Consider the following 26,578-nt stretch of genomic DNA (forward strand, 5'->3'; position numbering starts at 1 on the left):
TTTCTTAATGTACTGCGTGTCTGGCCGTGTTAAGCTTTCGTGAACAACAGAGTTTTTCAACTAAGGTTGATGGTTTTTTTGGAGGGCTTTTTTGACTCACTTGTGTAAAAGTGAGTCTATGTTTTAACCCGGTGTTCGGTTGTCTGTGTGTGTGTGTGTGTCTGTGTGTCCGTGGTAAACTTTAACATTGACATTTTCTCTGCAAATACTTTGTCAGTTGACACTAAATTAGGCATAAAAATAGGAAAAATTCAGTTCCTTCCAGTCATCTTGTTTAAAACAATATTGCACCTCTGGGATGGACACAAAAAAAATAAAAAATGAAGTCTAATTATATGCAAACTGCATTTACTGTTATATTTATATTTTTTTGTATTCTCTAAACTTGGCACTTTGATCTGATATTCTGACCCAACAAGAGCAGTCATTATTATTTTTTGTTCAAACAGGAACTTCTTTTGCTAAGCATGGAAGTTTTATTTATTTTGCAAATGTTTTGGTGCAGATAGTAAAAAAAAGGGAAATTACTCTGTAATTAATGCTAAGGGACTTAATTTGCTTTAAACTGATCTTTCTCATCTTAAACATTACATTTTGAAATTATACTCAATACATAAAAAGCTTGGATTTAAAAAAAAAAAGTGTATCACAAGTGAGTCTTGAAGGCCTTGCCTCTGTTGTTTGTTGTTGTTGTTGTTTTGTTTTTTGCTGCCCCATCATCTGCACCATTTCAGTGGCTTTACTCACACACCACTCATTCCAAGTCCTGCATACACAGCCCACACCCAGGTTTTCAGTGGCTTTACTCACACACCACTCATTCCAAGTCCTGCATACACAGCCCACACCCAGGTTTTCAGTGGCTTTACTCACACACCACTCATTCCAAGTCCTGCATACACAGCCACACCCAGGTTTTCAGTGGCTTTACTCACACACCACTCATTCGAAGTCCTGCATACACAGCCCACACCCAGGTTTTCAGTGGCTTTACTCACACACCACTCATTCCAAGTCCTGCATACACAGCCCACACCCAGGTTTTCAGCTAAGATTTATTTTATCACCTGATGCATTGCACAGCTTTACCACTTTGGTTTTAAGTGTAAAATGACCTTGGTTGTACTCTAGAATCGTTTTTCCATGTATCGTTGATCATATCATTTGCTTGTATCAAGAGCTATTTCCATGGCTATAGGGAGATGAGAGACCATGTAACTCCAAAGATGGTGTGTGTGTGTGTGTGTGTGCAGCCATGAAGTTGTTCATATATATATATATATATATATATATATATATATATATATATATATATATATATATGTGTGTGTGTGTGTGTGTGTGTGTGTGTGTGTAGACTACAGTGCAATATTTTTAAATTAAAAAAAAACAATTTTACATTGTGCGTTCATTTATCTTATTGCTGCTTTTGCTGGTTAATAATGTATGTTTGCCATTGATACTTACCAAATTTTATGCTGAAGCACATGATTTTTTTTTCTTCCTTACAAATCATCTTGGGGAAAACATGGGCTTAAAGTAGAAGATTACCTCAGCTATGTTTTCGAGACTGAAATAAACAGAAGACATGTCCAAAACTTTGTTGTCGTGGGCTTGACTTGATGTTGTTGATTTAACTTTTATGTGGCTTTCCCATGATGCTGTCAGTCATTGTGACCTCCCTTGCGTTGTATTCCTTATAGTTAACCCCAGTTATAAACTGAAACAAATAATAATTTAAAAAAAAAAATTTTTTTTTCAAATCCAGATTGATAAACTTAACTCTCTCCATATGAACGGCGAAAGAGACGACGTTAACAGCATTTCACCCCAATTACCATCATCAAAATATTGCAAGCGGAAGGCTCTTATACTGAAGAGGTGAATGTTGACAAAGAATACCACAATTCTGATGACCGAAGCTAAAGCTTGGGTCATTCAGACACCCACTGGACATCCGAGGGGTCTGTGTAGAGGAGAAGAGAGAGGACTGGCCGTACTGAGTGAGTTAAACATTTGAATAAGGTAAAGCTGGTAACCAATCCCAGTTACTGGAAAAAAAAGAAGCCAGCCCCAGGGAATGAAATAAAACAAACATGAATAAATAGATAATCTCTCTCTCTCTCTCTCTCTCCTTCTTCTTCTTCTTCGTCACCACCATCATCTTCTTCTTCTTCTTCTGTTTCATCTTCTTCACTGGATTTGATTTTTTTATCTTAAGTGTTTCCACCAATCCATAATGCATGTATTCCCGATCCTGTGTACCACATCTTCGTTTCGGGTTGTGAATGTGAGAATCAAATGAGAGAGAGAGAAAGAGAATGAGAGAATGTATTTCAAGTTGGAGGAAACATAGTTTAAAGAGGAAGAAAGAAAGAACCACTTTGTTTGATTTTTAACAAAAGAAGCGAGTTTGCTGACATGCTCTGTTTAATGACTAAAGACAAATTGAGGTTTATAGTGGCAAAAATTTGGTTGTATGGAATGACTTACAACTACTACAGAACGCTGAACACTCTGAACACACACACACACACACACACACACACAAATCAACCAATCAATCAAAAACTACCCGATCAATCAATCAAAAGCTACCAAATGAAATAAACAACACCCTCCCACCCCCACCTCCACCCCACACCTGGAAAAAAAAAGAAAAGAAAAAAAAGTCGACCTATTGTCTTCTAGCTGCTGACCCACAAAAAAAGAAGAGCCTATGTAGACATGAGAGACTGAGTCACAACTCGACAGACCTGGCCCACCTCGGGCTGCCCAGTTTCCGTCCCCTCACAGTCGCCACTGTCTGCTTCCAGGTTCCACTCCCCGTCGTCTCAGTGTGGGGGGACCACCTCCTCAGAGTGTTCAAGTCCCTTCAGAACCGTCTGGAACCTCGCAACCTAGGGCTGCATGCGCTTTCCCCAAGTTGTCAGGAAACATAACCGAGTCTCAGCATTCAGTGGGGGTCAACTCCAGGCATCCGATGCCCGGTGGTGACTTTGTGAGTGGTTCCCCCTCCCCCCTGCGGATGAGACCGGTTGACAAAGAGGGCAACCAGGCCCCCATTCTTCTCTGTGAGTTTTGTAACGCTTCCTTCACGTCTTCCGGAGGTCTCTCGCTGCATAAAGCCAGTGTGCATTTCAACCGCAAATTCGTCTGCAATATCTGTGGCAAGAACTTCACACGGAAAGAGAACCTGTCGCGCCATCACCTCAGCACGCACAGCAAACCACCCGAGAACGTGTGACGGGCTATGGTAGCTTTTGTCAACGAATGGATGTTCTGAGGCATGGTGTGAGCTTCAGTGGTGGTATGCGGGGTTTTTTTTTGTTTTGTTTTTTTTGCTGCCCCATCATCTGCACCGTTTCAGTGGCATTACTCCCACACCGCTCATTTAGATTCCCCCATACACGACCACACCCTGGGTTCGTCCGTCGTAGTTCCAGCGTCGGCAGTCCACAGGGAACCATCGATGTTAGGTCGCCAGGAGGCCACACACCAGAGGAGACCCTGCACTGCTGCTGAGTCACTTCGGTGGTGTTCAGTGGTGCCTGTTCTGTTTTAACGTACTTAGGACACCACCTACTAGGTATGCGCTGTTTCGTTTTGTATCATTCCAGGTTGTCAGGTAGTCACTGAAGAACACTCAGCTGGTTTCAGTAAGCTCAGCACTACAGTTTCCCTGTGTCACTTGATGCAGTTGTGTTTTTTGTTTTGTTTTGTTTCCCTCTCTCACCCCCGAAAACGGAGTATGGCTGCCTACATGGCGGGGTAAAAACGGTCATACACGTAAAAGCCCACTCGTGTGCATACGAGTGAACGTGGGAGTTGCAGCCCACGAACGCAGAAGAAGAAGAAGAAGTTTCCCTCTCTCGAGGTCACTTTTCATGTGAGGAACAAACATCTTTCCAATGGGATGAACTGGGCTTTAATACATCAGGGCTGTCCTGCAGTGTGGTAGACCATGGGTTAACATCACCTCTGAGTTCACTGTGTATGTTTGTATTCCAACAGAGTTGTTGTTGTTTTTTAGCACCATTATGGCATTCAGTTGTGCAAGAATGTCATCCGGAAAAAGCATTTTAATCACAGGCAACAAAATGCAACAATACGCTGCTGGTCAGGCATCTGCTTGGCAGATTGTGGTGTAGCGTATATGGATTTGTCCGAACGCAGTGACGCCTCCTTGAGGTACTGAAACTGAAACAAAATGCATTAGTGGTCATGATCAAATGGCGTTTGAATGTGTGTTAGACTTTTATGGACATCCTTGTGCTTTCAGTGGTTAGTGTCTTGTTTGCTGAGAAAGTAAGTGTGTGCGTTTGTGGCATTAATTATGTTTCACACCTTGTCAGCTAGTGTGAAAATTTCATTATTGATCTGTTTCCTTACTGGTTTGGCCTGTGTGCTCAAAAGTAACATATCAAATGTAATAACTTATATAACAAGAACAGCAGATGCTCTTGATGTTAACTCACAAATGTTTGAAATTACTTTTTCAAACATTAAGAGGATCTGCTTGTTTGTTGGTTTGTTTTTGTTGTTTTTTTAAGCAAAAGTTGTCAGTGCTAACAATTTTTCTTGACTAAAAATAAGTAACAGCCTAACTATTTGTATGGTCATTTTTAGACCCCTCAAAATGGTGATGAACAAAGGCAGAAAAATCTCTTTTTATGTGATGTAGTTTTGCTCCACTTTAAAAGACAAGTTTTCTTATACCCCTATGAACCATATTGTGCACATAAATGCAACTGATGTCACTCTTCAAGACCAATATTAGATATCCTCTCTCACCTCTGTAGACCAACATAAACATGCTGTATGATCTCAATACTGACTGAAGGATTAGGGAAGGAGATAACTGAGAACAGGAAAGGGAGGGAAGTTATGAACCTGTGGCTGAGTTTCTTGTTTCCTTTTTTATCACTTGTTTTATCAAAAATAATATGTTTCAGAAATGTTACCCTGGATTATTAAAGGAGTACAAAGTACATTTATGTTTAAGCCTGGAGAATATTTCTTGTTTTGAGGGATTACATTGGAAAGAAATGATCAAGAGAAAAAAACAACTGAATCAGACATAAACATAAAACAATCAGGGCATAAACTGATTTTCCTTGCTTATTTTTGTTTATAGAGCAGGGAAATTGCTTCAAAAACAGACAGGCAGCTCCATGTAGGCCTGTCTTGACATCAGGATCAGAAATAAACACAAGACAATCAGGGCATGGATGTTTTGTCAAAATATAGACCAGGGAAATTACGTTAAAAACAAAAAAAAAAAAAAAACTGACAGCTCCTCGTAAGACCTGCCTTGACACCACAAGGTGGACACTTGTCTCCTGTCTCTTTGCCAACAAAGAAAAGTGACGGTGGCTGTATGTGTCTTTCCAGGCGGTGTGTGGGGACAACAGTATGACCAGCATCAGTCAGACTACCACCAACATTACCCCACCCCACACCTTGACGGGAACCACCACACTCCACATTCCACACTCTCAGAAAGCTTAGCGCCTGAACAGAAGTACTTCCCTCGGCTGCCGCCACCGTCTGGTGAATCTGCGATGAAGAACGACGTGAACCTGTCGATGAGGGCTCAGGTGTTACCCGGCATGAATCCGAGCACAGCGGACTTTCCGTTCAGTCCAGCGAAAGAGCGGAGGACGCCTTTGGAGGGCTCGTCCAAGATTTTGCTGTGTGAATTCTGTGATGCTTCGTTCACCTCGGCGGGCGGACTGTCTTTGCATAAAGGCACCGTGCACTTTCAGAGGAAGTTTGTCTGCAGCATCTGTGGGAAGAAATTCACGCGGAAGGAGAAGCTGAAATATCATATCAACTCGCACAGCAGAGATCAGTCATAGGTTGTCTTCATCCAGCATTCGTCGGTGACGTTTTACTCATATTGTGCGTGGTGAGATGTTAAGTGATGCAGCATTTTGATTTGAAAATGTACTAAAAGTAAGGGTAAAAGGACATGACCTTTCTAAATTTGCCGGTCCGAAGTATTCACAGGATCATTCAGCTCACTTTTTGTCGCATTCCATCAGCATCTTGCATTGTGGTCATTGTATTCCATGCTTCTCTCCTCCATCATCCAGGAATGGCCAAATTTTTGTTGTCTTTTTCACCCCATCATCACGTGTAATCGTTACGGGCTTTCCCTCCATCACAAGTTTCCTGCTTTTTGTTTTTGGTTTGTTTCCCCTCTAGAATCACGTGTCGGCTCATTAAGTGGATGATGATTTTATGCAAAGTGAGCCCACTTATCATTTTTGGTTTTTGCCTGGTCAGTAACAGCAGTGTCTGTGTGAACTGATGGAAAAGAGGTAACATATGATAATGAATAAACAGGGAAGGGTTACAACATTCCAGACTGGTCTTTCAAAAATGACCCCCAAGTATTGATAAACCCTGCAGACCAACAAAAAAAAAAAAAAAAAAAAAAAAAAAAAAAGAAGAAGAAAAAAACAGATAGAAAAAGTAGTGATATCCGATTCGTGTGTGTTTCCAGGAGCATGGAGCACTATGAGTGCGCATCCAACAACAGCTGGAGGTCAGGCTTTGCCAGCCGGTGCTCACTTGTCTCCCTTGCTTCACTCTCCAGGAGATTTAGCTTCCTCAGACTTAGAGACTTTGACACCAGCCACCACCGCTTCAGCAAAAACGTCTGTCCCGTCATCAAACTCGAGAGCGAGCGGCGGCGGTAGTGGCAAAGACCCCAAGATCTTGCTGTGCGAGTACTGCGACGCTTCGTTCACATCCTCCAGCGGACTGTACTACCACAAGGCCAGCATGCACCTGCAGAAGAAGTTTGTGTGCACGGTGTGCGGCAAGGTGCTGCGCCGCAAGGAGAACCTGAACCACCACCTGAGGACCCACAACAACCCCACGTCCACGGAGTGCCCCTACTGCCACGTCTACTTTGGCGCCAAACACATCAGCAACCACATCGTGGAGAACCATAGGGAGGAGATGATGAAGGGAACTCTATGAATCCCCACCCAGTGAACTCTCTCTCCTTTCTCTTTCTCTTGCTCATGCTCTTGCCTCTCTCTCTCTCTCTCTCTCTCTCTCTCTCTGTGTGTATGCCAGTCTCTGTTTCTCTTAACAAGGACACGTTGGTAGAGTAGGTAATGCCTAAAATCTTAATCCTTGAATAAAAACGTTTCTCTCGTCCTCCCTCTTTTCCTGATGGGTCCAAGTTTGTTTTTTCCCTAAGACAAGCTGTTCTCTTCTTTCATTCACAGATGTCAAAATGTCCAAAAAGAGTGCAACATGTTAAGCTGAGAGAAAAAAAAAGCAATGAAATATGGCAGCTTGATTTATAATCCCACAGTAAAATACAGAAATATGTATCATAAAAAAACAAAAAAAACAACAAAAGAACAACAACCCACTATAAAACACTATTGTGAAATTAAGATGATAAATTCTTAATTGGCAGTTCCTGCACCAAAAGCATCTGAATTCTTACTTGTCCAAGAAACCCCAATGTATTTTTGTGATGGTGCAAAAAACAACAACAACAAAAAACAAAAAAAAACCCATCTGTTACATGCTGGTAATTCATTTTTGTAGTATCCCATTCACTTTGAATGTTTACTTTTTTCCTCTTCTGTTCCTGGTCTAAATAGAAGTGTCACTGAAGCACCCATCTATCAAGTTCTGCTCAGTTTTTATGCATATAAATTTTCTTGCTTATCTCTGTGGTAATAACGTGGGACCAGTTATTACCCATCTATCAAGTTCTGCTCAGTCGTTATGCATATAAATTTTCTTGCTTATCTCTGTGGTAATAATGTAGGACCAGTTATTACCCATCTATCAAGTTCTGCTCAGTCGTTATGCATATAAATTTTCTTGCTTATCTCTGTGGTAATAATGTAGGACCAGTTATTACACGTCAGTCTGTTTTTTGTTTATGAAAGACAGACTTGTTGATTCATTGACTGATTACTTGCTGATTAAAGGGTTGATTGAATGGTTATTTATTTGATCTGTACTTTTATTGATTGATATACTGATTGACAGATTGATTCGTTATTGGCTTTCTGTTTTGCAATTCATTGTTGTTTTATATTTTCAATTTTGTTTCCAGTGTTTTAATTCTAAGAGACGAATATGGTTACATTCTAATTCTAATTTGTTTTTCTTTTAACCTCATGAACAATTCTTTTTTTTTTCTCTCTCCCCCTCCCTGAGTCCCTCTCTCTTTATATATATATATATATTCTTTTTGAATCAAGCCTGTCTGTCAGATGCTTGTCAGCAAGTCTGTAACATTTAATGACAAACTGTACAATGTTAGATTCTAAGACTTGATTGTTTAAAGGCCCTTTTAATGCCAATACAAAATGATAGTAATAATACTCAGTAGTCATTAACCCCATCTTCTTAAACCACTCATTTCTAACCGAAACTGAACATAGACTGGTAATGAATCAAAATACATGTATTCACATCTGCCAGCAGTATTGTTTACACGTTTTTGGAAGAAAAAAAAACAAAAAAACTAAGTATTTTCAATCAGTTATAACTTACTGCTTTGGGAATGCTAAGTTCTTTCAGACTGTTACTTCCTTTCCCCATCACCCCCATTTTTGAAGAGACGGGTCACAGTGGGCAAGGCTTTTGTATATTTTGTGTATATTTTGTTTGTACTTGAATGTTAAAAAAAAAAAAAACACCAAAAAAACATGTATGTTTATGTGTGTGTGGGGAAAAAAATACCAGAAAAAAATCCACTCCTTGAGATGATGAGCCCATGTCAAGAAACACAGCATCATTGAGAAAACGCAGTTTGTGAATTTTTGATTTTTTAAGATTCTATTGTTATTTTCTTTTCACAGTGTATGATGAGTGTGTATGTGGTTCCACATAAATGGGAAATACAGTTTCAGATCATTCTTAAACTGTCTTGTTTCCTTTGCTGTCTTTTTGTTTGTCAGTGTGAATGAGCGAGAGAGAGAGAGAGTATACATGTGTGTGTGTGTGTGTGTGTGTGTGTGTGTGTGTGTGTGTGTGGAGACAGATGATCTGACAAAATCTTAGATATTGATTGAATGATCACTTAGCTCAACTTTTTTTTTTTTTTTTTTTTAATTTTTATTTTTATTTATTTATTTTTTACACACAAAAGTTAAGAATATAACAAATCTAAAACAAATAATATTTCATTTTTCCCAGGTTCACATTGTCTTTCTCTAACTCTATGGAAAAAAAAAAGTTGTTATCCAGAGTACCAGAGTTATATCCTTCACCTTCCATGGTTTAAAACTTTTATTTGTGTATTTATTTTTCTTTTCCAAACAGTGGATGAAAGAGAGCTTGATAAACAGAGACTCAAAACAGCCACCCGGAGCAGTTCAGATTTGTGCAATGCATTAAACTTCTTTTTTTTAGCTCACATACTAGATATAATCCAATAACAGAATAGAATAGAATATCTTTATTACCAAGTGTACCGGGGTCACAAGGAATATTGGGTGTGGGGGTGGGGGGGGGGGGGGGGGGGGGGAGATAGTACATAACAAGGTACGAACATAAATCGAAAATCATACACAAACACAGATACAGTAGAAATTAGGATACATACAAGTGTATATCAATATAAAATCTTGTGCACACACACAAACACACACACACACACACACACACACACACACACACACACACACACACACGTTTGAACAGAAGCTGCATATTACATGTGGATGGGGCTGATGACTAGATCTTCAGGTAGATGGTTGTTGATAGTATGACAACTGAAAAAAAAACAACCACCAAAAAACACCTAAAGCAGGCTTCATAAATATCTGAATTTGATACAGAAGGCATGATGCAGCAAGTGGTGTGTTTTTTCACACACATGGAACCTAACATACATGTATACATACAAACTTGCATGCAATGACATATAAGCACACCACACACACACACACACACACACACACTGGAGGCAGGTTCATATTAAATAATTAATTCTTACACACACACACACTGCTGAAAAATGTACATACATGCTGTCTCTCTCACACAGATTGTTACACACACTTTTTCTTTACATACAGTTGTATGTGGGCATTCATGCCTTTTAAACACAACACTGCACCTATTTGTAGCCTCCCTGTCTCAGTGCATCTTGCTGCTTCCGTCTCCACCACATCAGTGTTTCTCTCTGTCCATCCATCCATCCATCCATCCATCCATCCATCCATCTATCTGTCTTTCTGTGTTCCATGTGATTTGTTCTTTCACTTCTTTCTTTCTCTCACTGTCACACCCAGTTTGTTCTTTCAACTCTCATTCTCTCTCTCTCTCATTCTCTCTGTATGGCATTCTCTCTCTCCTTCTGTATATATATATATAGATATATGCCTCTCTGTCTCTGTCTTTCTTTCACTCTTTCTCTGTCTATCTGTCTGTCTGTCTCCTTCATATCTCCATCAATATTTCCTTATATCTTTGCAGGGTTAGAAGGAAGCTATCATCCAGGAATGTCAGACACATCTCAGTGGGCTACATACCCACCTCACTCTGTCAAAGCTGGGCTCGAACCTTTACCCTCAAAGCCCTCCTCATCCTATCCCTACTTTCAAGGTGACCTCTCCGCCACCTCACTTCCCGAAGGACTGGCGTTAAAATCGGAAAGCTCCCATGACCACCAGCCGCCCTGCCCCCAAAGCCACCACCACACAGACGGTACACCTCAATCCACATCCTCAGGGATCATGCAGACTTGTGCAACAACATTCAGAGAAGGTCAGGCCTCCTCACTCATACCTCACACCACGTCAGGGTTCGGATTGGCAGCCAGCGGTGGTGGTGGTGGTGGTGGAGGGTTATCGGTTGTGAAACCGTCTTCTCTGGAGGAGAGGAAATCGGGGGGATTCGTTCGAAGAGGTCCGAGACCAACGGCAGCCACGTCGAGGGTCCTGCTGTGCGAGTTCTGTGACGCGTCATTCCTGTCCATGACGGGACTGAAGCAGCACAAGGACCTGGTCCACCTTAACAAGCCGGCCCACATGTGTCCGCTGTGCGGCAAGGGCTTCGCCAGCAAGGATCACTTCATGGGGCACATGAACATGCACGGCAACATCAAGTCTCACCAGTGCCCGCTGTGCCCCCGAAAGTTCTCCCACAAGTCTAGCCTGCGGAACCACATGAAGAAGCATTAGGGTGGAGAGGGGAGAGAAAGAGGAGGAAGAGAGAGGAGGAGTTTTGTTGTTGTTGTTGTGGTTGTTGTGGGTGGGTGGTTTTGATTTGTTTAGAGTTCATTTTCATTGGGTTTTTGTACCACCACCACCACCACCAGCCTCCAACCCCCTTCTGTTTTTTTGGTTTTTTTCTTCTTCTTCTTTCATTCTTTCGTTCTTCCTTGCTTGTGGTTCCTTTTTCTATCCTTCTTTTCCTCTTTCTTTATTTCTTTGTCTCATTCTTTCTTGTTCCTTCTTTTTCGTTTATTGTCTCTTTCTTTCTTCCCTTTGAAGTCTTTTGCTGTTGTTGTTGTTGTTGTTGCTACTGCTGTTGTTTTTGTTCTTTCACTTTTGTTCCTTCCTTTTCCTTCTCTCTTTTGAGTGTTTTCTGCCATGGTTCATTTCTGTTCTCCTTGTTTTTCTCCCTTTTTGTTTATGTTTGAATGTTGGGGGTAATTTGGGAAGATCTGCTTGTCTTAAAACTGTGCTTTCACATGCGCAACTCAGAGACCGCACACACACACACACACACACACACACACACAGAGTAACAAGCGCGTGCGCAATTCATTCACATTCATATTAAAACTGAAGATTACATAAGATTGTATGAACACGATTTACACATTAATTAATGATAAACATTAGTTGCCAAAGGTGCTTGAATGTTTGCTTTTGTTGAAAGCAGGACAGCCTTTCCAGTCCAAGTCGCTTGTAGGAAAAAACAACAACAACAACGCATACCTCTGGCCTGTTTACTCTCATAGTTGTTTGACTACCAGAATAGTTTGCTGATACAACCCATGTGAGAGTGGGCATTGACTTCATATTTGGTCAGTCAGAGTCTGGAAAGAAAATTGGGTGAGGGCATTACACGCATAATGAGCAAACGTGTGCACTGTGTGTGTGTGTGTGTGTGTGTGTGTGTGTGTGTGTGTGTGATGATGATGATGATGATAGAGGAGGGTTCAAGTTGTTATTGCTCTCCTTCAATAGAAAAAGATGTGTTGATATTGAGAGCTGTGGGTGTTAATGCATAAACAAATCAAATTGAAAACAAAAAAAGTGGCTTACATACACATACACACAGAGACACATACACTCACACACACACACACACACAGAGTTGTTTTGTTTTTTTGTTTTTGTTTTTTTTCTTCCAAATTTCACCCACATTTTTACCCTCATTTGCCCAGTTTCTCCCAACCCTCCATTCATCCACATCTCCCACCCCTTCTAACCGATAATACTCAGATGTATTCATAAATACTTTAACAAAATGTCTTCAATCACCGATATGTGTGACAGGACATTAAACAAAATTCCCCCCCCACACACACACACACACACACACGCTCACACAGGCACACACACACACACACACACACACACACACACACACACACACAGGCACACACACACACACACACACACACACACACACACTCACACAGGCACACACACTCTTAACCGCTCACTGAATTGTACACATGATAGTTACAATGGTTCAGAAACTAAAGCTACAACATTCCTTGCAACAGAAATCTTTTGCTATATTTTAAACCACAACAAAGGCAATCCATGTACACCTTAAAAAAAAAAAAGAAAAAAAAAAGCTTGAGTGGACAAACACTTCTCTCTCCCTCTCTGTCTGTCTGTCAGTGTCTCTCTCACTGTCTGTCTCGGTGTGTCTCTGTCTCTGTCTCTGTCTCACTCTCTTTTCCATTGAGTCTGACATGTGCATTGTTTCACCTGAGCAATACCACCCTCTCCCCCCACACACACCCCTCAGCCTTTCCCACTCGTGCACCACTTCAGTTTTGTTTGTTTTTAAATCAATTTTCAGTTGTTTTTGTTGTAGTCTTTGTTGTTGTTTGTGGTGTTTTTTTTTTTTTTTTTTTAGAATTGAACTCTTTATTTTCAGTCACAGTGCGGAGCTCACACTTTGAAATCTTTGGACAAATCTCTTTCTCTTGTTTCTTAAACTGTAATTTTGTAAACTACTTTGCGATTGCCCAGTATCTGTTCCACAGCCACCCCCACACCCCCCCCCCCCCACCCATCTAGGATTAAAAGTTGTGCATTGGGTATGATACCATGTAAACGCCAATCCTCCACTTTGTGTGGAAATGGAAAAGAAAAGATAAAAAAAAAACCCCAGCAACTTATCATGAACTAAAGATGATCCGGATTGCTATTTTGATTGTGCTGCTTTACAAAGCAGTGCATATTTAGATAGATCTAGAGATAAAGAGTGGAACATCTGCATGAAATGTGGATGTGTCATTGAAGGACTCCAGTGAGAGCTTGACATCACTCCATGACTTTGCGTCATCTTATTCTAAAAGCTGTTTATGGTTCTTTCTCCCAGCCCAGCAATAACACCCCCCCCTCCCTCCACACACACACACACACCTCAACCTTTCCCACTGCCTGTCTATCATATTCTCTACTCCTGCACCACTAATATCATCATCTTAGGTGAACAGACTATAGATAAATAAATGAACGAATCCCAGTCCAGCCAGTGCTGTGTGCTGTATCAAAGTAAGAGCGCGCAATAGCCGAATGGTTAAAGCGTTGGACTGTCAATCTGAGGGTCCCGGGTTCAAATCACGGTGATGGCGCCTGGTGGGTAAAGGGTGGAGATTTTTCCGATCTCCCAGGTCAACATATGTGCAGACCTGCCAGTGCCTGAACCCCCTTCGTGTGTATACGTAAGCAGAAGATCAAATACGCACGTTAAAGATCCTGTAATCCATGTCAGCGTTCGGTGGGTTATGGAAACAAGAACATACCCAGCATGCACATCCCCGAAAACGGAGTATGGCTGCCTACACGGCAGGATAAAAACAGTCATACACGTAAAAGCCCACTCGCGTATATACGAGTGAACGTGGGAGTTGCAGCCCACAAACGCAGAAGAAGAAGAAGAAGAAAGTAAGAGAATAGGCTACAACAGTAGGTAAAGTACCCAGTTGACATCCACCCCAACTTCAGCCCTCCGGCATTCACATAATACATTACTGAGAAGCTGTTCCTAGGATTTGAAAATTTCCAGGCTTTTAAATTTAAAATAAATTTGGTTCATCACACGCACACAGTGCCAAAGAATTATTATTTATTGCAGAGGATTTGAATTTTGCCTGAAGTGTTCACAAGTTGTCATACTTTGATTCGCACTCTGATTTGTATGTCCTATCTACATGTGCCATGCTGCTGTCCCTTCCATTGTCACCAAATAAAGGTAAAGTTGTTGTGACACCACGCTGAAATCTACAACTACCCTCTTCTTACACGCACAGTATACATCTGTTAACTCACTCCGTACGGCCAGTCCTCTCTTCTCCTCTACACAAACCCATCGGATGTCCAGTGGGTGTCTGAATGACCCAACCTTTAGCTTCCGTCGTCAGAATTGTGGTATTCTTTGTCAACATTCACCTCTTCAGTATAAGAGCCTTCCGCTTGCAATATTTTGATGATGGTAACTGGGGTGAAACGCTGTTAACGTCGTCTCTTTCGCTGTTCGTATGGAGAGAGTTAAGTCAGAAATAACAAGTATGGTCCTATCTGAACGTGTTCACCACTGCTCCACTGCTCCGTCATGGTAATCCAGTTGAATAAATACACTTGTAACAAATTTAGTGTCAGCAAATCAATGGTGGGTGATGACAGATAAATGGCAGGGATTTCCAGTCGGTGGATTGCGGCAGAATGAAAAGCTAGAAAGCTAATTAGAGGGAAGTTTGTGCTAAGAGGGGGGTGGTGCTTACAGGTGTTGTTTTTGTTGTTGTTGTTGGTGTTGGTGTTGGTGTTTTTTTCCCCTCATATCATATCATATCATTGGTCAGCTTACATGTTTCTTCAGTCTTTTGGTGCCCTTATATTGCTGTATCTCACACAATCGTTATTTCTGAATTGGTGGATGATTATTTTCAGTGGGTGATTGCTGACTTGTTCACATTTGTAACTATTGTACAGTTGTCGTTGTTGGTGTTGTATTTTTTCCTGTGTGACAGTATTCTTCAGTTTTCCACCCACATGTCTGAATGTGTCTTGTGTCGCTGATGTCAAGAGTGTTATTGCTGACATTTCTGGTTTCCTTGTTTTGTTGCGGTCCACAGCATTTTTGTGCTCTTTATTTATAAGCAGTTGGATGGTTGCATTGACGGGCGCAATAGCCGAGTGGTTAAAGCGTTGGACTGTCAATCTGAGGGTCCCGGGTTCGAATCACGGTGACAGCGCCTGGTGGGTAAAGGGTGGAGATTTTTCCGATCTCCCAGGTCAACATATGTGCAGACCTGCTAGTGCCTCAACCCCCTTCGTGTGTATATGCAAGCAGAAGATCAAATACGCACGTTAAAGATCCTGTAATCCATGTCAGTGTTCGGTGGGTTATGGAAACAAGAACATACCCAGCATGCACACCCCTGAAAACGGAGTATGGCTGCCTACATGGCGGGGTAAAAAACGGCCATACACGTAAAAGCCCACTCGTGGGCATACGAGTGAACGCAGAAGAAGAAGAAGAAGGATGGTTGCAGTGGGTTGAATACAGCCTGCGGTGTGTGGTTCACATTTCTAAATCATTTGAAAATTTCAAATTTTATCCTAAAAAGAAGGGGGGGGGGGGGGGGGGAAGAGAGAAAAAAAATTATAATTCAAAACGATCGCATACTGCTGGGAGCTAACAGTTTTTGGTTCTGTTTTACAACATTTTTATTCAGACAAAGGTTTACAGATACAAAATTCATATTCTTTGTGCATTATGTAGTAAAGACACAATGATGTTCTAAGTATTGACGCTTCCACCGAAACATAATGTAGGCAGAACTGTACATATTCAAGAATATGTTTATTCCATAGTTACATTTTATACCTTAATTTTGTACTGAACATTTGTACAGTGCCCATTTTGCACACATTTGTTATGTTCCAATTCTGTCCGAAAAAGTTGTACATAATTTACTCTCATAGATCGTGTAGAACTGTGTCGTTTTTATCCTTGCAGAAATTACACTTGTTATCTGGGGGCACTCCCGTGTTCATCAGAACAGAATTTGTCACAAGAATATGATAACCAATTTTCATTTGAAACCATTTTAATCTTACCTCTTGGATTTTTCTTGTAATAGAAAATATGTTCTTCTATCTACTCAAGCTTGTTTTCCAAAATCAAGTCCCAGTTTCTACATGCATTTGGTAGTTCTAGTTTTCCAATTAGAACATTGTAGAAATACTGTGTTCCTCTGGAGCGTTTGTCATTACAGTGTATGTTATATTAAAGCTGGGTCCATTCTGATCATCGTCTTCCAATGCTATATTCTTTTCTCTTAAAAAAACATCTTAACAGAGTTTACACAACCAAGGTATTCCTACACTGGGACACGAGTATCAATTTTATCATGGAACTGATAGATATTAAAATATCTTCCATTGTCTTTCTTAAAATCTTTTATATAAGATTTTTTTTTTCTCTTACCAAGTCTTTGAAATACAAGACTGCTGTCTTATCTTAAATTTGCAGTTAGAATTGTTTTGGACAGTTCCCTTCATGGTTATTATAGTTAACAGTTCATTTTCACAGTTTATACACTGTTTTGTAACTTCCGGTATTTTTTCTTTTTCTTTTTTTTTTCACATTGAGGATGGAACTATTACTGTGTATTGTAATTTGCGGAATTTTGGTTTTTGTGTCAAAATAATTGGCTGGCTTTCTTTGCGTTGCTCTAAGTTACACCTTTATGTTCACGTTTATGATTTGTTTGGTTCACATTTGTGAACTGTTTGATGGTTACCTGTGCGTTACTTTAATAAGTTACTTCTTTTTGTTCATGTTTATGATTTTTGGGGTTCAGTTTTGTGAACTGTTTGATGGTTTCCTTGTTCAGTTATCAGTCAGTTTTTTCACTGGTATTTCAGGTTTCCCCATTTTGCTAGAACTTAGTTTTAGATTAAAGTTTTTATCAAAAAAAGTTTTTTTTTCCATTTCCGTAACAAACTACTTTTTTTTTCTTAACATGTCTAAATCATGTATTTCCATTAGTTTAGCTGTAACTTAAAGAGATTTCAAATGTTCTGAATCATTGAATTGGTTATGAAAAGAATGTCATTCGCTGGTATTTTTGATTTTATAGACTTTTATTATTATTGCAGTTCTCTTTTTTTCTTTCTCCTTTTCTTTTTAGAATGGTGGTGGTGGCAGAAAAATTAATCCAGTAATTATTTCACTTTGATAATGTCATTTGCATGTTAACCTTTCTTTTTTTTTTTTTTTTTTTTTTTTTTTTTAAGAACATATTTAAAAAAATGTATTTCATTTTGCTATTCTTGCAAACTCTGTGTCTCTACGCAGGTTGAAGTGTGTCACCACTCATGTGATCAAGCAATGGATATCAATAAAACGTGGTGTCTGGAAGTACTCGGCTCACTCAAAGTGTGATTGCATGATTTCATGTTTCTTTTCCTGGCCACAGTCTTTGACTTGTTTTGGAGACAACTGATTTAATTAAACAATTATTTTCCTAGCAGCAATATTTTGATTGTCAGGCCACTGTCTGTTCGCACTTTCCTTTCTGTTGACCTTGCCCTGGACGTTCAGTGTCTTGTCATGCTCTGACTGATTTAGATGGCCTCACTATTTTGCCCCAGCTATTTGGCTGGACTTTCTTCATGTCTGTACCTCCTAACCTTTTAACTAACTATACCTCATAAGCCTGGTAACGTTGATGATAATTTTCCCCCTGCACGCAGACACGCCACCATCTCATGCGTCTTCTCTTGTCTGTTGCTGCAGATCAGGGGGAGAACACGGAGCCGTGGTCAGCGGCGTCATGGTCACGCCTTCTCTCCGGACTTCCCCTGGATGACATCCCCACCAGCATTCCCACCATTGAGCAGCTGCAGCTGGCGCCCCACCTGTTCCAGTCGCAGGGATTCGCTTTGGGTGGGGGAGACAGCATGGGATCCATTTCCCTGCCCTCCATCTTCAAGTCGCCCAGACTCCCACGGAGTCCCAGGCCTCACCAGTCGATGAGCGACCCCTCAGGTGTGGGCGCCGCCTTCGCCTGCAGCATGTGCGACGCCAAGTTCAAAACCAGCTCAGGCTTGGCGTACCATGAGCGCCAGAACCACAAGGATCTGCCTCAGTACCGCTGCCCCGTCTGCTCCAAGGGGTTCGTGTCCCGGGGGCACTTTGTGGGGCACATGAACATGCACAACAACACCAAGACCTTCGAGTGCCCCGTCTGCTTGAAGACGTTCGCGTACATGTCCAGCCTCAAGTTCCACCTCAAGATGCACAACAACGCCCAGGTGTTTGAGTGCCCCGTTTGTGCCAAGAAGTTTGTCTACGAGAAGAGCTACAAGATGCACCTCAACACCCACAACCGCGCCAATGCCTTCAGCTGCCCACACTGCCCCAAGAAGTTTGCCTACCGCAGCAGTCTCCAGTACCACGTCAAGACAGGCTGCAGGGGGGGCTCTGAGTGAACCGGCAGAGGTTCCACACACACACAGTCCTCCTGGACCGGGTTGCATGAGTGATCTCAGCAGGGCAAAGCGTGCTTAGTGTTAAGGAACGTTCCCAACTCTGCGCTGATTCCTAGACTTAGGAACATTCTTAATGCTGAGCAAAATTAGTCCTGGTGAGTTCGTTAATGCAACTCAGCCTTGGTTGGGTTGGGGGTTTTTTTGTTGTTTTTTTTTCTTGTCACAGTCTTCCTTGTTCATTTTTCTCTTCACAAATAGAAGAAGATTTGGTAGAATCAGTGTAGTTAGAACTTAGTTGTGTGTGTGTATGTTTGTGTGTGTGTGTGTGTGTGTGTGTGTGTGTGTGTGTGTGCAGATTTTGTTTATATGAAGTGTGAACTGCCCTCCCCAGAGAGAGTGTATGCATCTGCTCATGTGTGTGTTTATGCCAGTGAACAAGTGTTTAATGGAGAGGAGCTGACAGTTTTCATCTGTGTACATTTTTCACAAGGGAAGGCAATAGCAAATTGCTGTCTACACAACCATCCAAATTGAAAGAGAGTCCACAATGCCTATATTCCATGTTCTTGCTCTCCAGTGTGGAAGAAACAATTCAGTAGTTGCAGTTGGGGCAGTAATTTGCTTGTACTTCATGCAACTGTCTTGCACCAGTTTATTCAGTCAAGTTAATCTTCAAACAGTTGACAAACAAAACCAGACAGTTCAGTCAAATTAGTCCTTTGAAAGATGCAACCCGTCATGCTATTCCAATAAGTACTCTTTGAATGACTGTGTTTGATGTCACTGAGAACTATCCTGTACACAAACAGCAAAAATGTCCATATAGGTGAATGAGAGGTAAATGAATAAACAAACAATGAATGAACAAGACCCTCCCCCTCTAACCCCCCACCCCCACCCCCTAAAAAGTTATTTTGGAAAAAAAATGTTTTCATTGTTACCAATACTGGAATGAAAAATAACATTGCTGACACCAGGACAAAAAACCCCCAAAAAAACAAGACAAAAAAACCAAAAAACAAAAAAACCCAGCTACTCAGAATCATATAGCTCTTCCTTTTAAATTTGTATGTCCAGTTTGTTGCTTGCTGATTAACACACATGGCATGCCCAGACAAAACCGGTTGCTGATTTTGAGAACAAAATATAATGTACCCATTGCTTAGTTCAGTTTGATGTGTGAATCAATTGAGCTGTTTTTACAGATATCTGCCAGTTTAAACTGGGTGATTTGGATTTTCAGTAACATAGGTATTCCCTACCTAATGATAAACATATAGGTATGCCACTATGTCTCTGATGTTTGGTTATATTGTTTTCTATGTATTTGAGTTAATGAGTGTGTGTGTGTGTGTGTGTGTGTGTTTGTGCTGGCATTTTCATGCACCAATGTGTGTGTGTGTGTGTGTGTGTGTGTGTGTGTGTGTGTGTTGGATGAATATAGGGTTAAAGGATATGCGTCGCTGCAAAACAACCCCTACAAGCAGCATCCTTTTCACATGGCTCAGTTTTGTACCGCCACCACTCAGACACACAGGAAAGATACAGATAACCTCTTTGTTTTTCATGCCAACGGCAAAGTGAGTAACCTTTTTCATTCCAACACCAGACAGGAAGGCACAAAATTAGGTGACAGCACTTTGCGTTACCACATCAGCTTAAACACTCAACACACATTGCTATCAGTACGTGTCAAGTTTCTACACAGGGAAAATGAATTCTTCTTCTTCTGCATTCGTGGGCTGCGACTCCCACATTCACTCGTATGTGCGAGTGGGATTTTACGTGTATGACCGTTATTCCCCTGCCATGTAGGCAGCCATACTCCATTTTCGGGGTGGGAAAATTGATAATGTGTAATCCAATATAATGCCATTTATTTTATTTGACAGTTTATTGACTTTTTACTTCCATACTTAATGTTACAGGAATAAGTAATGTGTTGCTGTACCTCCAGGTCACAAGACTGGTTTTCTTTGTGTGTTGTGGACAGTATTCAATAAACCCTACGCAAATTGTACAACAAAGCTTACTTGTCAGTTTCTAGTCTGATATTTTTTTATCCAAGAAAAAAAAAAAGAAAAAAAAAAAAAAGAAACTGGATATCGACTTATGCATTATAGTCTACCTCTTGTTTGTTTTGTTTTTAATGATCTAGTTAAACTTTTCTGAATGCAGCAAAAAAAGAAAAGAAAAAAAGTGAGATGTGCCATGGTTGTGTTTGTAACAGTTGTGTTGTGATCCCAGTATGGGATCAAGAGGACAAGGAAGTGAATCAGAATAGATCTGATAATATGATGTGAATAACCAGAGCTTCAAGGTTTAATCTTGTTGGTATATTATTATTATTCTCAACACCATCGTCGTCTGTCTCCTAGATTGTGTTAGCAATTAGTCAGGGTGAGGAAAGGGGGAAGAAAAAAAAAAAAAAGAAGAAGAAGAAGGTGTTATCATTCTCTGTTACTCATGGAGACTTGTTTTCTAGTTCTGTTCATGCTTCTGCTTTCTTGTGTCTTTTATAATTATTTTTAGTGTGCACCTGTCTGAGAGGCAGAATATTCTGTTGGTTACGTTTGTCCATACAGTTTCAGGGAAATGCTTTGCTGGTCAGGATTGATTTTTTTTTTTTTTTTTTTTTTTTTATATAAAGAAAAGAACCCTTTGTACAAGAAATTATAGAAATGCTACTACAGGTTTGGTATCAAAAGGATTCAAGCCAATGATTTTTTTAACTTTGTGAGTGACAAGATTGTTGAATTGTTTTTGATTTGCATAGATTTGTTTCTTCACAAAATTTGGATGATTTTTTTTCTTCTTTTTTTCTTCTTTTTTCTTTGTTAGCTAGATTTTCTTATATTCCATTATAAGATATCAAATGCCTTCACATTGTTTGATTGACAATATAGCTGTGAGTGCAGATTGTCAGTGACTGGTGCTTTAAGGTTGTCATTTTTTGTTGTTGCCTTTTTTTTTTTCTTTTTTTTCCAGTGTATACTTTAAACCACAAAATTTATGTTGCTGGCTGTGTATTATTTCAGTACCTCATTGACTGCTGTAAAATGTCTGTTGGTGTAAAATATCAAAAGAAGAAAATATTCATACTGTTCATACTGATTTTTGTACTGTATATAATCAATTTATCACCATCAGATTTCATATGTAGAGTTTCAATGTTAATGCTTTTGTTTTACAGCAGCATTCGAAACGTGTTCATTTGCTGGTGGCATTAAATCTTACTGTTTTTGTCATTAACATGACACTTTTTGTGTGTATATATTATGTTTGCAATTTTATTTCACAACATTTTGAATAGAGCTGACAGAAAGAAGTCTTTACTAGTCAACTGGTGTTGGAAAACTGGGTGTTGTTTGAAGATATTGATTCAGATCTTTGTCAACCCAGCTGAAATTCATTCCATGTTGCTAGACAGAACGTCCTCCAAGTTGCTTCGGGAGACTGGTATCAATCAACTCCTTGTTTCAAAATTTATATATTGCTTGTACCAGTTGACCCACACAGCATTTAACAGTATAACTGGAATATCTGACACTGAATTTAACAGTAATTCTAAGCGTGGTATGTTGCTATGTCGCAGAATCACAGTCTCAGATGTCCAGACATTGTTTTACCGTAGCATATTTGTCTTTTCCGTCATCACAGGTGGAAAGATTTGACTGTTGTGCAGCTTTTTTTTTTTCTTATACAGCCTTTAGCTGCTTTAGTTTTACTTTCATCTTAGTGGGGCTTGCCTTATGTCTGAAAGACTGACCAAGAATATATGGAAGACTTCTGTCACTGTGAACAATTCCTTATTTCTGATTCAAAAGTTGTATTTTTATCTGTCTTCTACCCACTCACTGTGAATTTTAGAGGATCTGAGTTTTGAATACTTTGAACCATTCAGTACTCCCAAAGATGTCTTATTATTTCCATTCAGTATCAGTATCAGTGTCAGTAGCTCAAGGAGGCATCACTGCGTCAAATCCATATACACTACACTACATCTGCCAAGCAGATGCCTGATCAGCAACGTAACCCAACATGCTTAGTCAGGCCTTGAGAGAATAAATGAATAAATAAATAAATAAATAAACAAAAATAACAAAATAAATAAAATAAAATAAATAAATAAAAAATAATAGACAAATACATTAAAGTAGTACTACTAGTAGTAATAATATTTATAAGGCGCAAAATCTTGATGAAGTCACACACACACAAAAAAAAAAAAAAAAAAAAAAATCCATTCAGTATTGTGTGGACAGATAGATGTGCAGATGAAAATATCAATATGAACCATTGATCGACGGGCGCAATAGCCGAGTGGTTAAGCGATGGACTGTCAATCTGAGGGTCCCAGGTTCGAATCACGGTGACGGCACCTGGTGGGTAAAGGGTGGAGATTTTTACGATCTCCCAGGTCAACATATGTGCAGACCTGCTAGTGCCTGAACCCCCTTCGTGTGTATATGCAAGCAGATCAAATATGCACGTTAAAGATCCCGTAATCCATGTCAGCGTTCGGTGGGTTATGGAAACAAGAACATACCCAGCATGCACACCCCCGAAAACGGAGTATGGCTGCCTACATGGCAGGGTAAAAACGGTCATACACGTAAAAGCCCACTCGTATGCATACGAGTGAACGTGGGAGTTGCAGCCTACGAACGAAGAAGAAGAAGAACGACGTATGAGATAGCTTCACTGCACTTTGAGGGCTGATAACCTAGAAGAAATTTGTCATCACAACTGGATTGTTAGCTGTCAGTTGTTTCAGTCCTTTTTTTTTTCTTTCTTTCTTTCTTTCTTTCTTTTTTTTTAAGGGGAAGAGAATTTAGGAATGAAAGAGGAGAGGGGCCAACTTGTAGTTCCTCCAAGAAATCACAAAGCAAGGGCATTCACTGCAGACTGAAACCCTTTTTTGCGTTTCTGGAGTCTTGCTCCAAAATTCCAAACAGTTGTCGCCAATGTCGGCGGCCATGTTTTCTATTCTCTTCAGACTTTGCTCAGTGAAAACGTTCTTTGGGTCTCTCAGCATCATATCAGACTGCTCAGCAACATCTATCAGTCTGCAACAGTAAATGATCAGACAGCCTCCATTTTCGTTGCCAGGTGAAGAACATTTCCTTTTGTCTGGGATCCTTCAGCTTGTCAAGAGTCTCAGACTGTAAAGTTGCTTCCTTTTCTGCAGTTATGAAACGTTATTTCATTTTCGGAATGATTCAGCGCTTATAGCTTTTAGAGGCATTTGATTGGCTGAGAGCGGGCGGGCCCCGTCTTTTCACTGTTAGCCGCGTGAAATTTGGCCAAGCAGAGCAAACCAATAGGCCTAGTTTGCATCAGTTTGACATGGTAAGTATATGTAACACCAAACATGGAGTATAATACAAACTCCTCCTTTTCATGGAATAAAGTTTTCTTGCTCTCTGGAAGTCTGACAGTTGACATCAAGCTGTAATTGGTCACTGTGCCCCTGTCTTCCTCTCTAATTCAAGGATGATGTAATGTTGGTTTTTGTTTCTGCTTTGATTTGGGGAATTTGACAGCATGAACGCAGAGAAAGACAGAGAGAGGTAATTATTGATCCCAAAACCAAAATGTTGTGCAAGGAATACATATCAGGTTTTGTTGTTGTTGTTGTTGTTTGTTTTTTATTGTTGTGTTTTTATTTCTAAATACTGTGCAGTCATTCTGAGAATTAATTTAATTAACATGACATCTTACGTTGAAAAGATAACAGTGGACAAAGATGATAGATTTTTATTAAGATACCTTCAGGATTTTATCCAGACTGTGAAAAAGAATGATCTGATGAAAATGATTAAAAAAATAAATAAATAAATAGAAAAAAAAAAATGTTGTGTGCAAAGTTAAGATTTGTTAAATATGATAACACTGCTGATGTACGCATTGTATTCTTTGATTTTATATTTTTGGTTTTGTTCTCTTATTATGCTATATAGAGAGTCAATATAGACAATTGTAAAATCAAACATTACTTGCTTTGTGTTTTATTATTGTGTACACAACAGTGTTAAATTCACGCCACCATTCAATTTCATTTTGAATTTATAATTATCGGCAATGGAAAATATTAGTGTAACATTTCAATCTTTTTATTATCAATTGGAGAAAAAAAAAGAAAAAAAAAAACCTTGATGGTTGTGATTATGCATTTAGGTGGTGTTGCTTAACGCCTGACCTATTTCATTTCAGTGGTGTGGCCCATTGCCATGATGTAGTAAGTTTTATTTTGGAATAAAAACTTTTTTTTTTTTTTGCAAATCACCTTTATTTTTATATGATGGGTCAGTCAAATACAGACAGAGACCTCAAAGACAGGTCATGTTCTTGAGAATGTGTCAGTCTGACCTTACCAAGTCATTGGGGAACAAAACATATCGTTCAAACAGGGGAGGGAGATAAAAAAAACCCCAAAAACCCTTTGACTGCTGCTGACAAGTTTGCTCGTCTAGAAGAAGGGATGTCATCTCACTGAGACAAACAGGGCTTAAAGGTCAAGGTGTTCAGTCTGTGTCACCTTTCTTTACTCGTGGGGTTTTTGTATTTGATTTTGATTTTGTAGTTCTTTTTATCACAACAGATTTCTCTGTGTGAAATTCGGGCTGCTCTCCCCAGGGAGTGCGCGTCGCTACACTACAGCGCCACCCATTTTTTTTTGTATTTTTCCTGCGTGCAGTTTTATTTGTTTTTCCTATCAAAGTGGATTTTTCTACAGAATTTTGCCAGGAACAACCCTTTTGTTGCCGTGGGTTCTTTTACGTGCGCTAAGTGCATGCTGCACACGGGACCTCGGTTTATCGTCTCATCCAAATAACTAGCGTCCAGACCACCACTCGAGGTCTAGTGGAGGGGGAGATAATATCGGTGGCTGAGCCGTGATTCGAACCAGCGCGCTCAGATTCTCTCGCTTCCTAGGCGGACGCGTTACCTCTAGGCCATCACTCCACTGCTTTACTTACTTTTTGTTCAGCTAAATCAGTGACACCATTGATAAGAACACACACACACACACACACACACAAAGTCGTAGTTGTCTTTCTAATTAGTGTCACGTTGATCTCATTTCATCAAGTGTCAGCAGTGAAGTGGTTAAGCAGCAGGTGTCACCAAGTTTTTTTGCAGTGTGCTGATATGTACCTTGCCCTCACTTTTGCATACCTGCTGTCACTGTATCACCCTACTGTATTATTATTATTTACCCTGCCTACCCCCCCCCCGCTCCCCCCCCCCCCCCCCACCTTCCCAGCCCCCCGCCCACTCCCACAACCCCCAATAAAAGCTGTTCATATTTTCATGCTGTTTAAAGCAGTGTTTTGTGTATTTGGTATTATTAATTTCATGACCAGGCTGCTGAATCCGTAATTTCTTTTATTTTTTTCTTTTTCGATGATTTTTCAGATTTGATTTTCCCTTTTTTTGTTTTGTTTTTTCATTTTTCCTGTGCTGAGAGACATTTGGATTTGTCTGTCATTTCTTGAAGTTATGTAAAGACTAGAAAAAGAACATGACATTTTGTGTTTATATATTTCTTGTACATTTTGTTGGACATAGACATTTGACTTTATTTGCTCTCTCTCCCTCTCTCTCTCTCTCTCTCTTGACCACTTTTATTCTTGTGTATGTATTGCCTTTTTGTATGTTACCTTTTTTGAAGCCTGAGAAAGCAACTGATATCAAGTTTCATAGAAAGCGGTCAAAATGAGACCTAGCTGACAGAAAAAAAACACTCGATTTCAAGTATGACTGATATTGCTATATTCTTATTGTAGCAGAAGCCACAAAATTGATGGAAATTAGTCAAAATCAGACATAGCTGACAAAAATAGATTCCGCTTCAATTGGTTTATATTGCGTCATTTTCTACT

At 40.1% G+C, this 26,578-nt stretch overlaps 1 protein-coding gene across 5 annotated transcripts in view; it reads left to right on the forward strand.

Moving 5' to 3' along the window:
- Positions 1 to 19,552, forward strand: part of LOC143296877 (uncharacterized) — a 78,622-nt gene extending 59,070 nt beyond the window's left edge. The window contains exons 4-5 of one of the 5 annotated variants that reach the window (XR_013057206.1): positions 5,395 to 5,911; positions 6,512 to 6,634. Coding sequence is in view for 4 of the 5 variants with exons in the window: in XM_076608860.1 (XP_076464975.1) it covers positions 17,995 to 18,689 (695 nt within the window). In the remaining variant the exon portion in view is untranslated. Of the gene's footprint in view, positions 1 to 2,816; positions 3,272 to 5,394; positions 6,367 to 6,511; positions 7,012 to 17,994 lie in introns of those variants that run through there. The other 4 variants (XM_076608860.1, XM_076608903.1, XM_076608929.1 and 1 more) reach the window with 4 other exon arrangements.
- Positions 19,553 to 26,578: the final 7,026 nt, after the last annotated feature.

The sequence above is a fragment of the Babylonia areolata genome, chromosome 2, assembly GCF_041734735.1.
Source record: "Babylonia areolata isolate BAREFJ2019XMU chromosome 2, ASM4173473v1, whole genome shotgun sequence".
Classification (NCBI taxonomy): domain Eukaryota; kingdom Metazoa; phylum Mollusca; class Gastropoda; order Neogastropoda; family Buccinidae; genus Babylonia; species Babylonia areolata.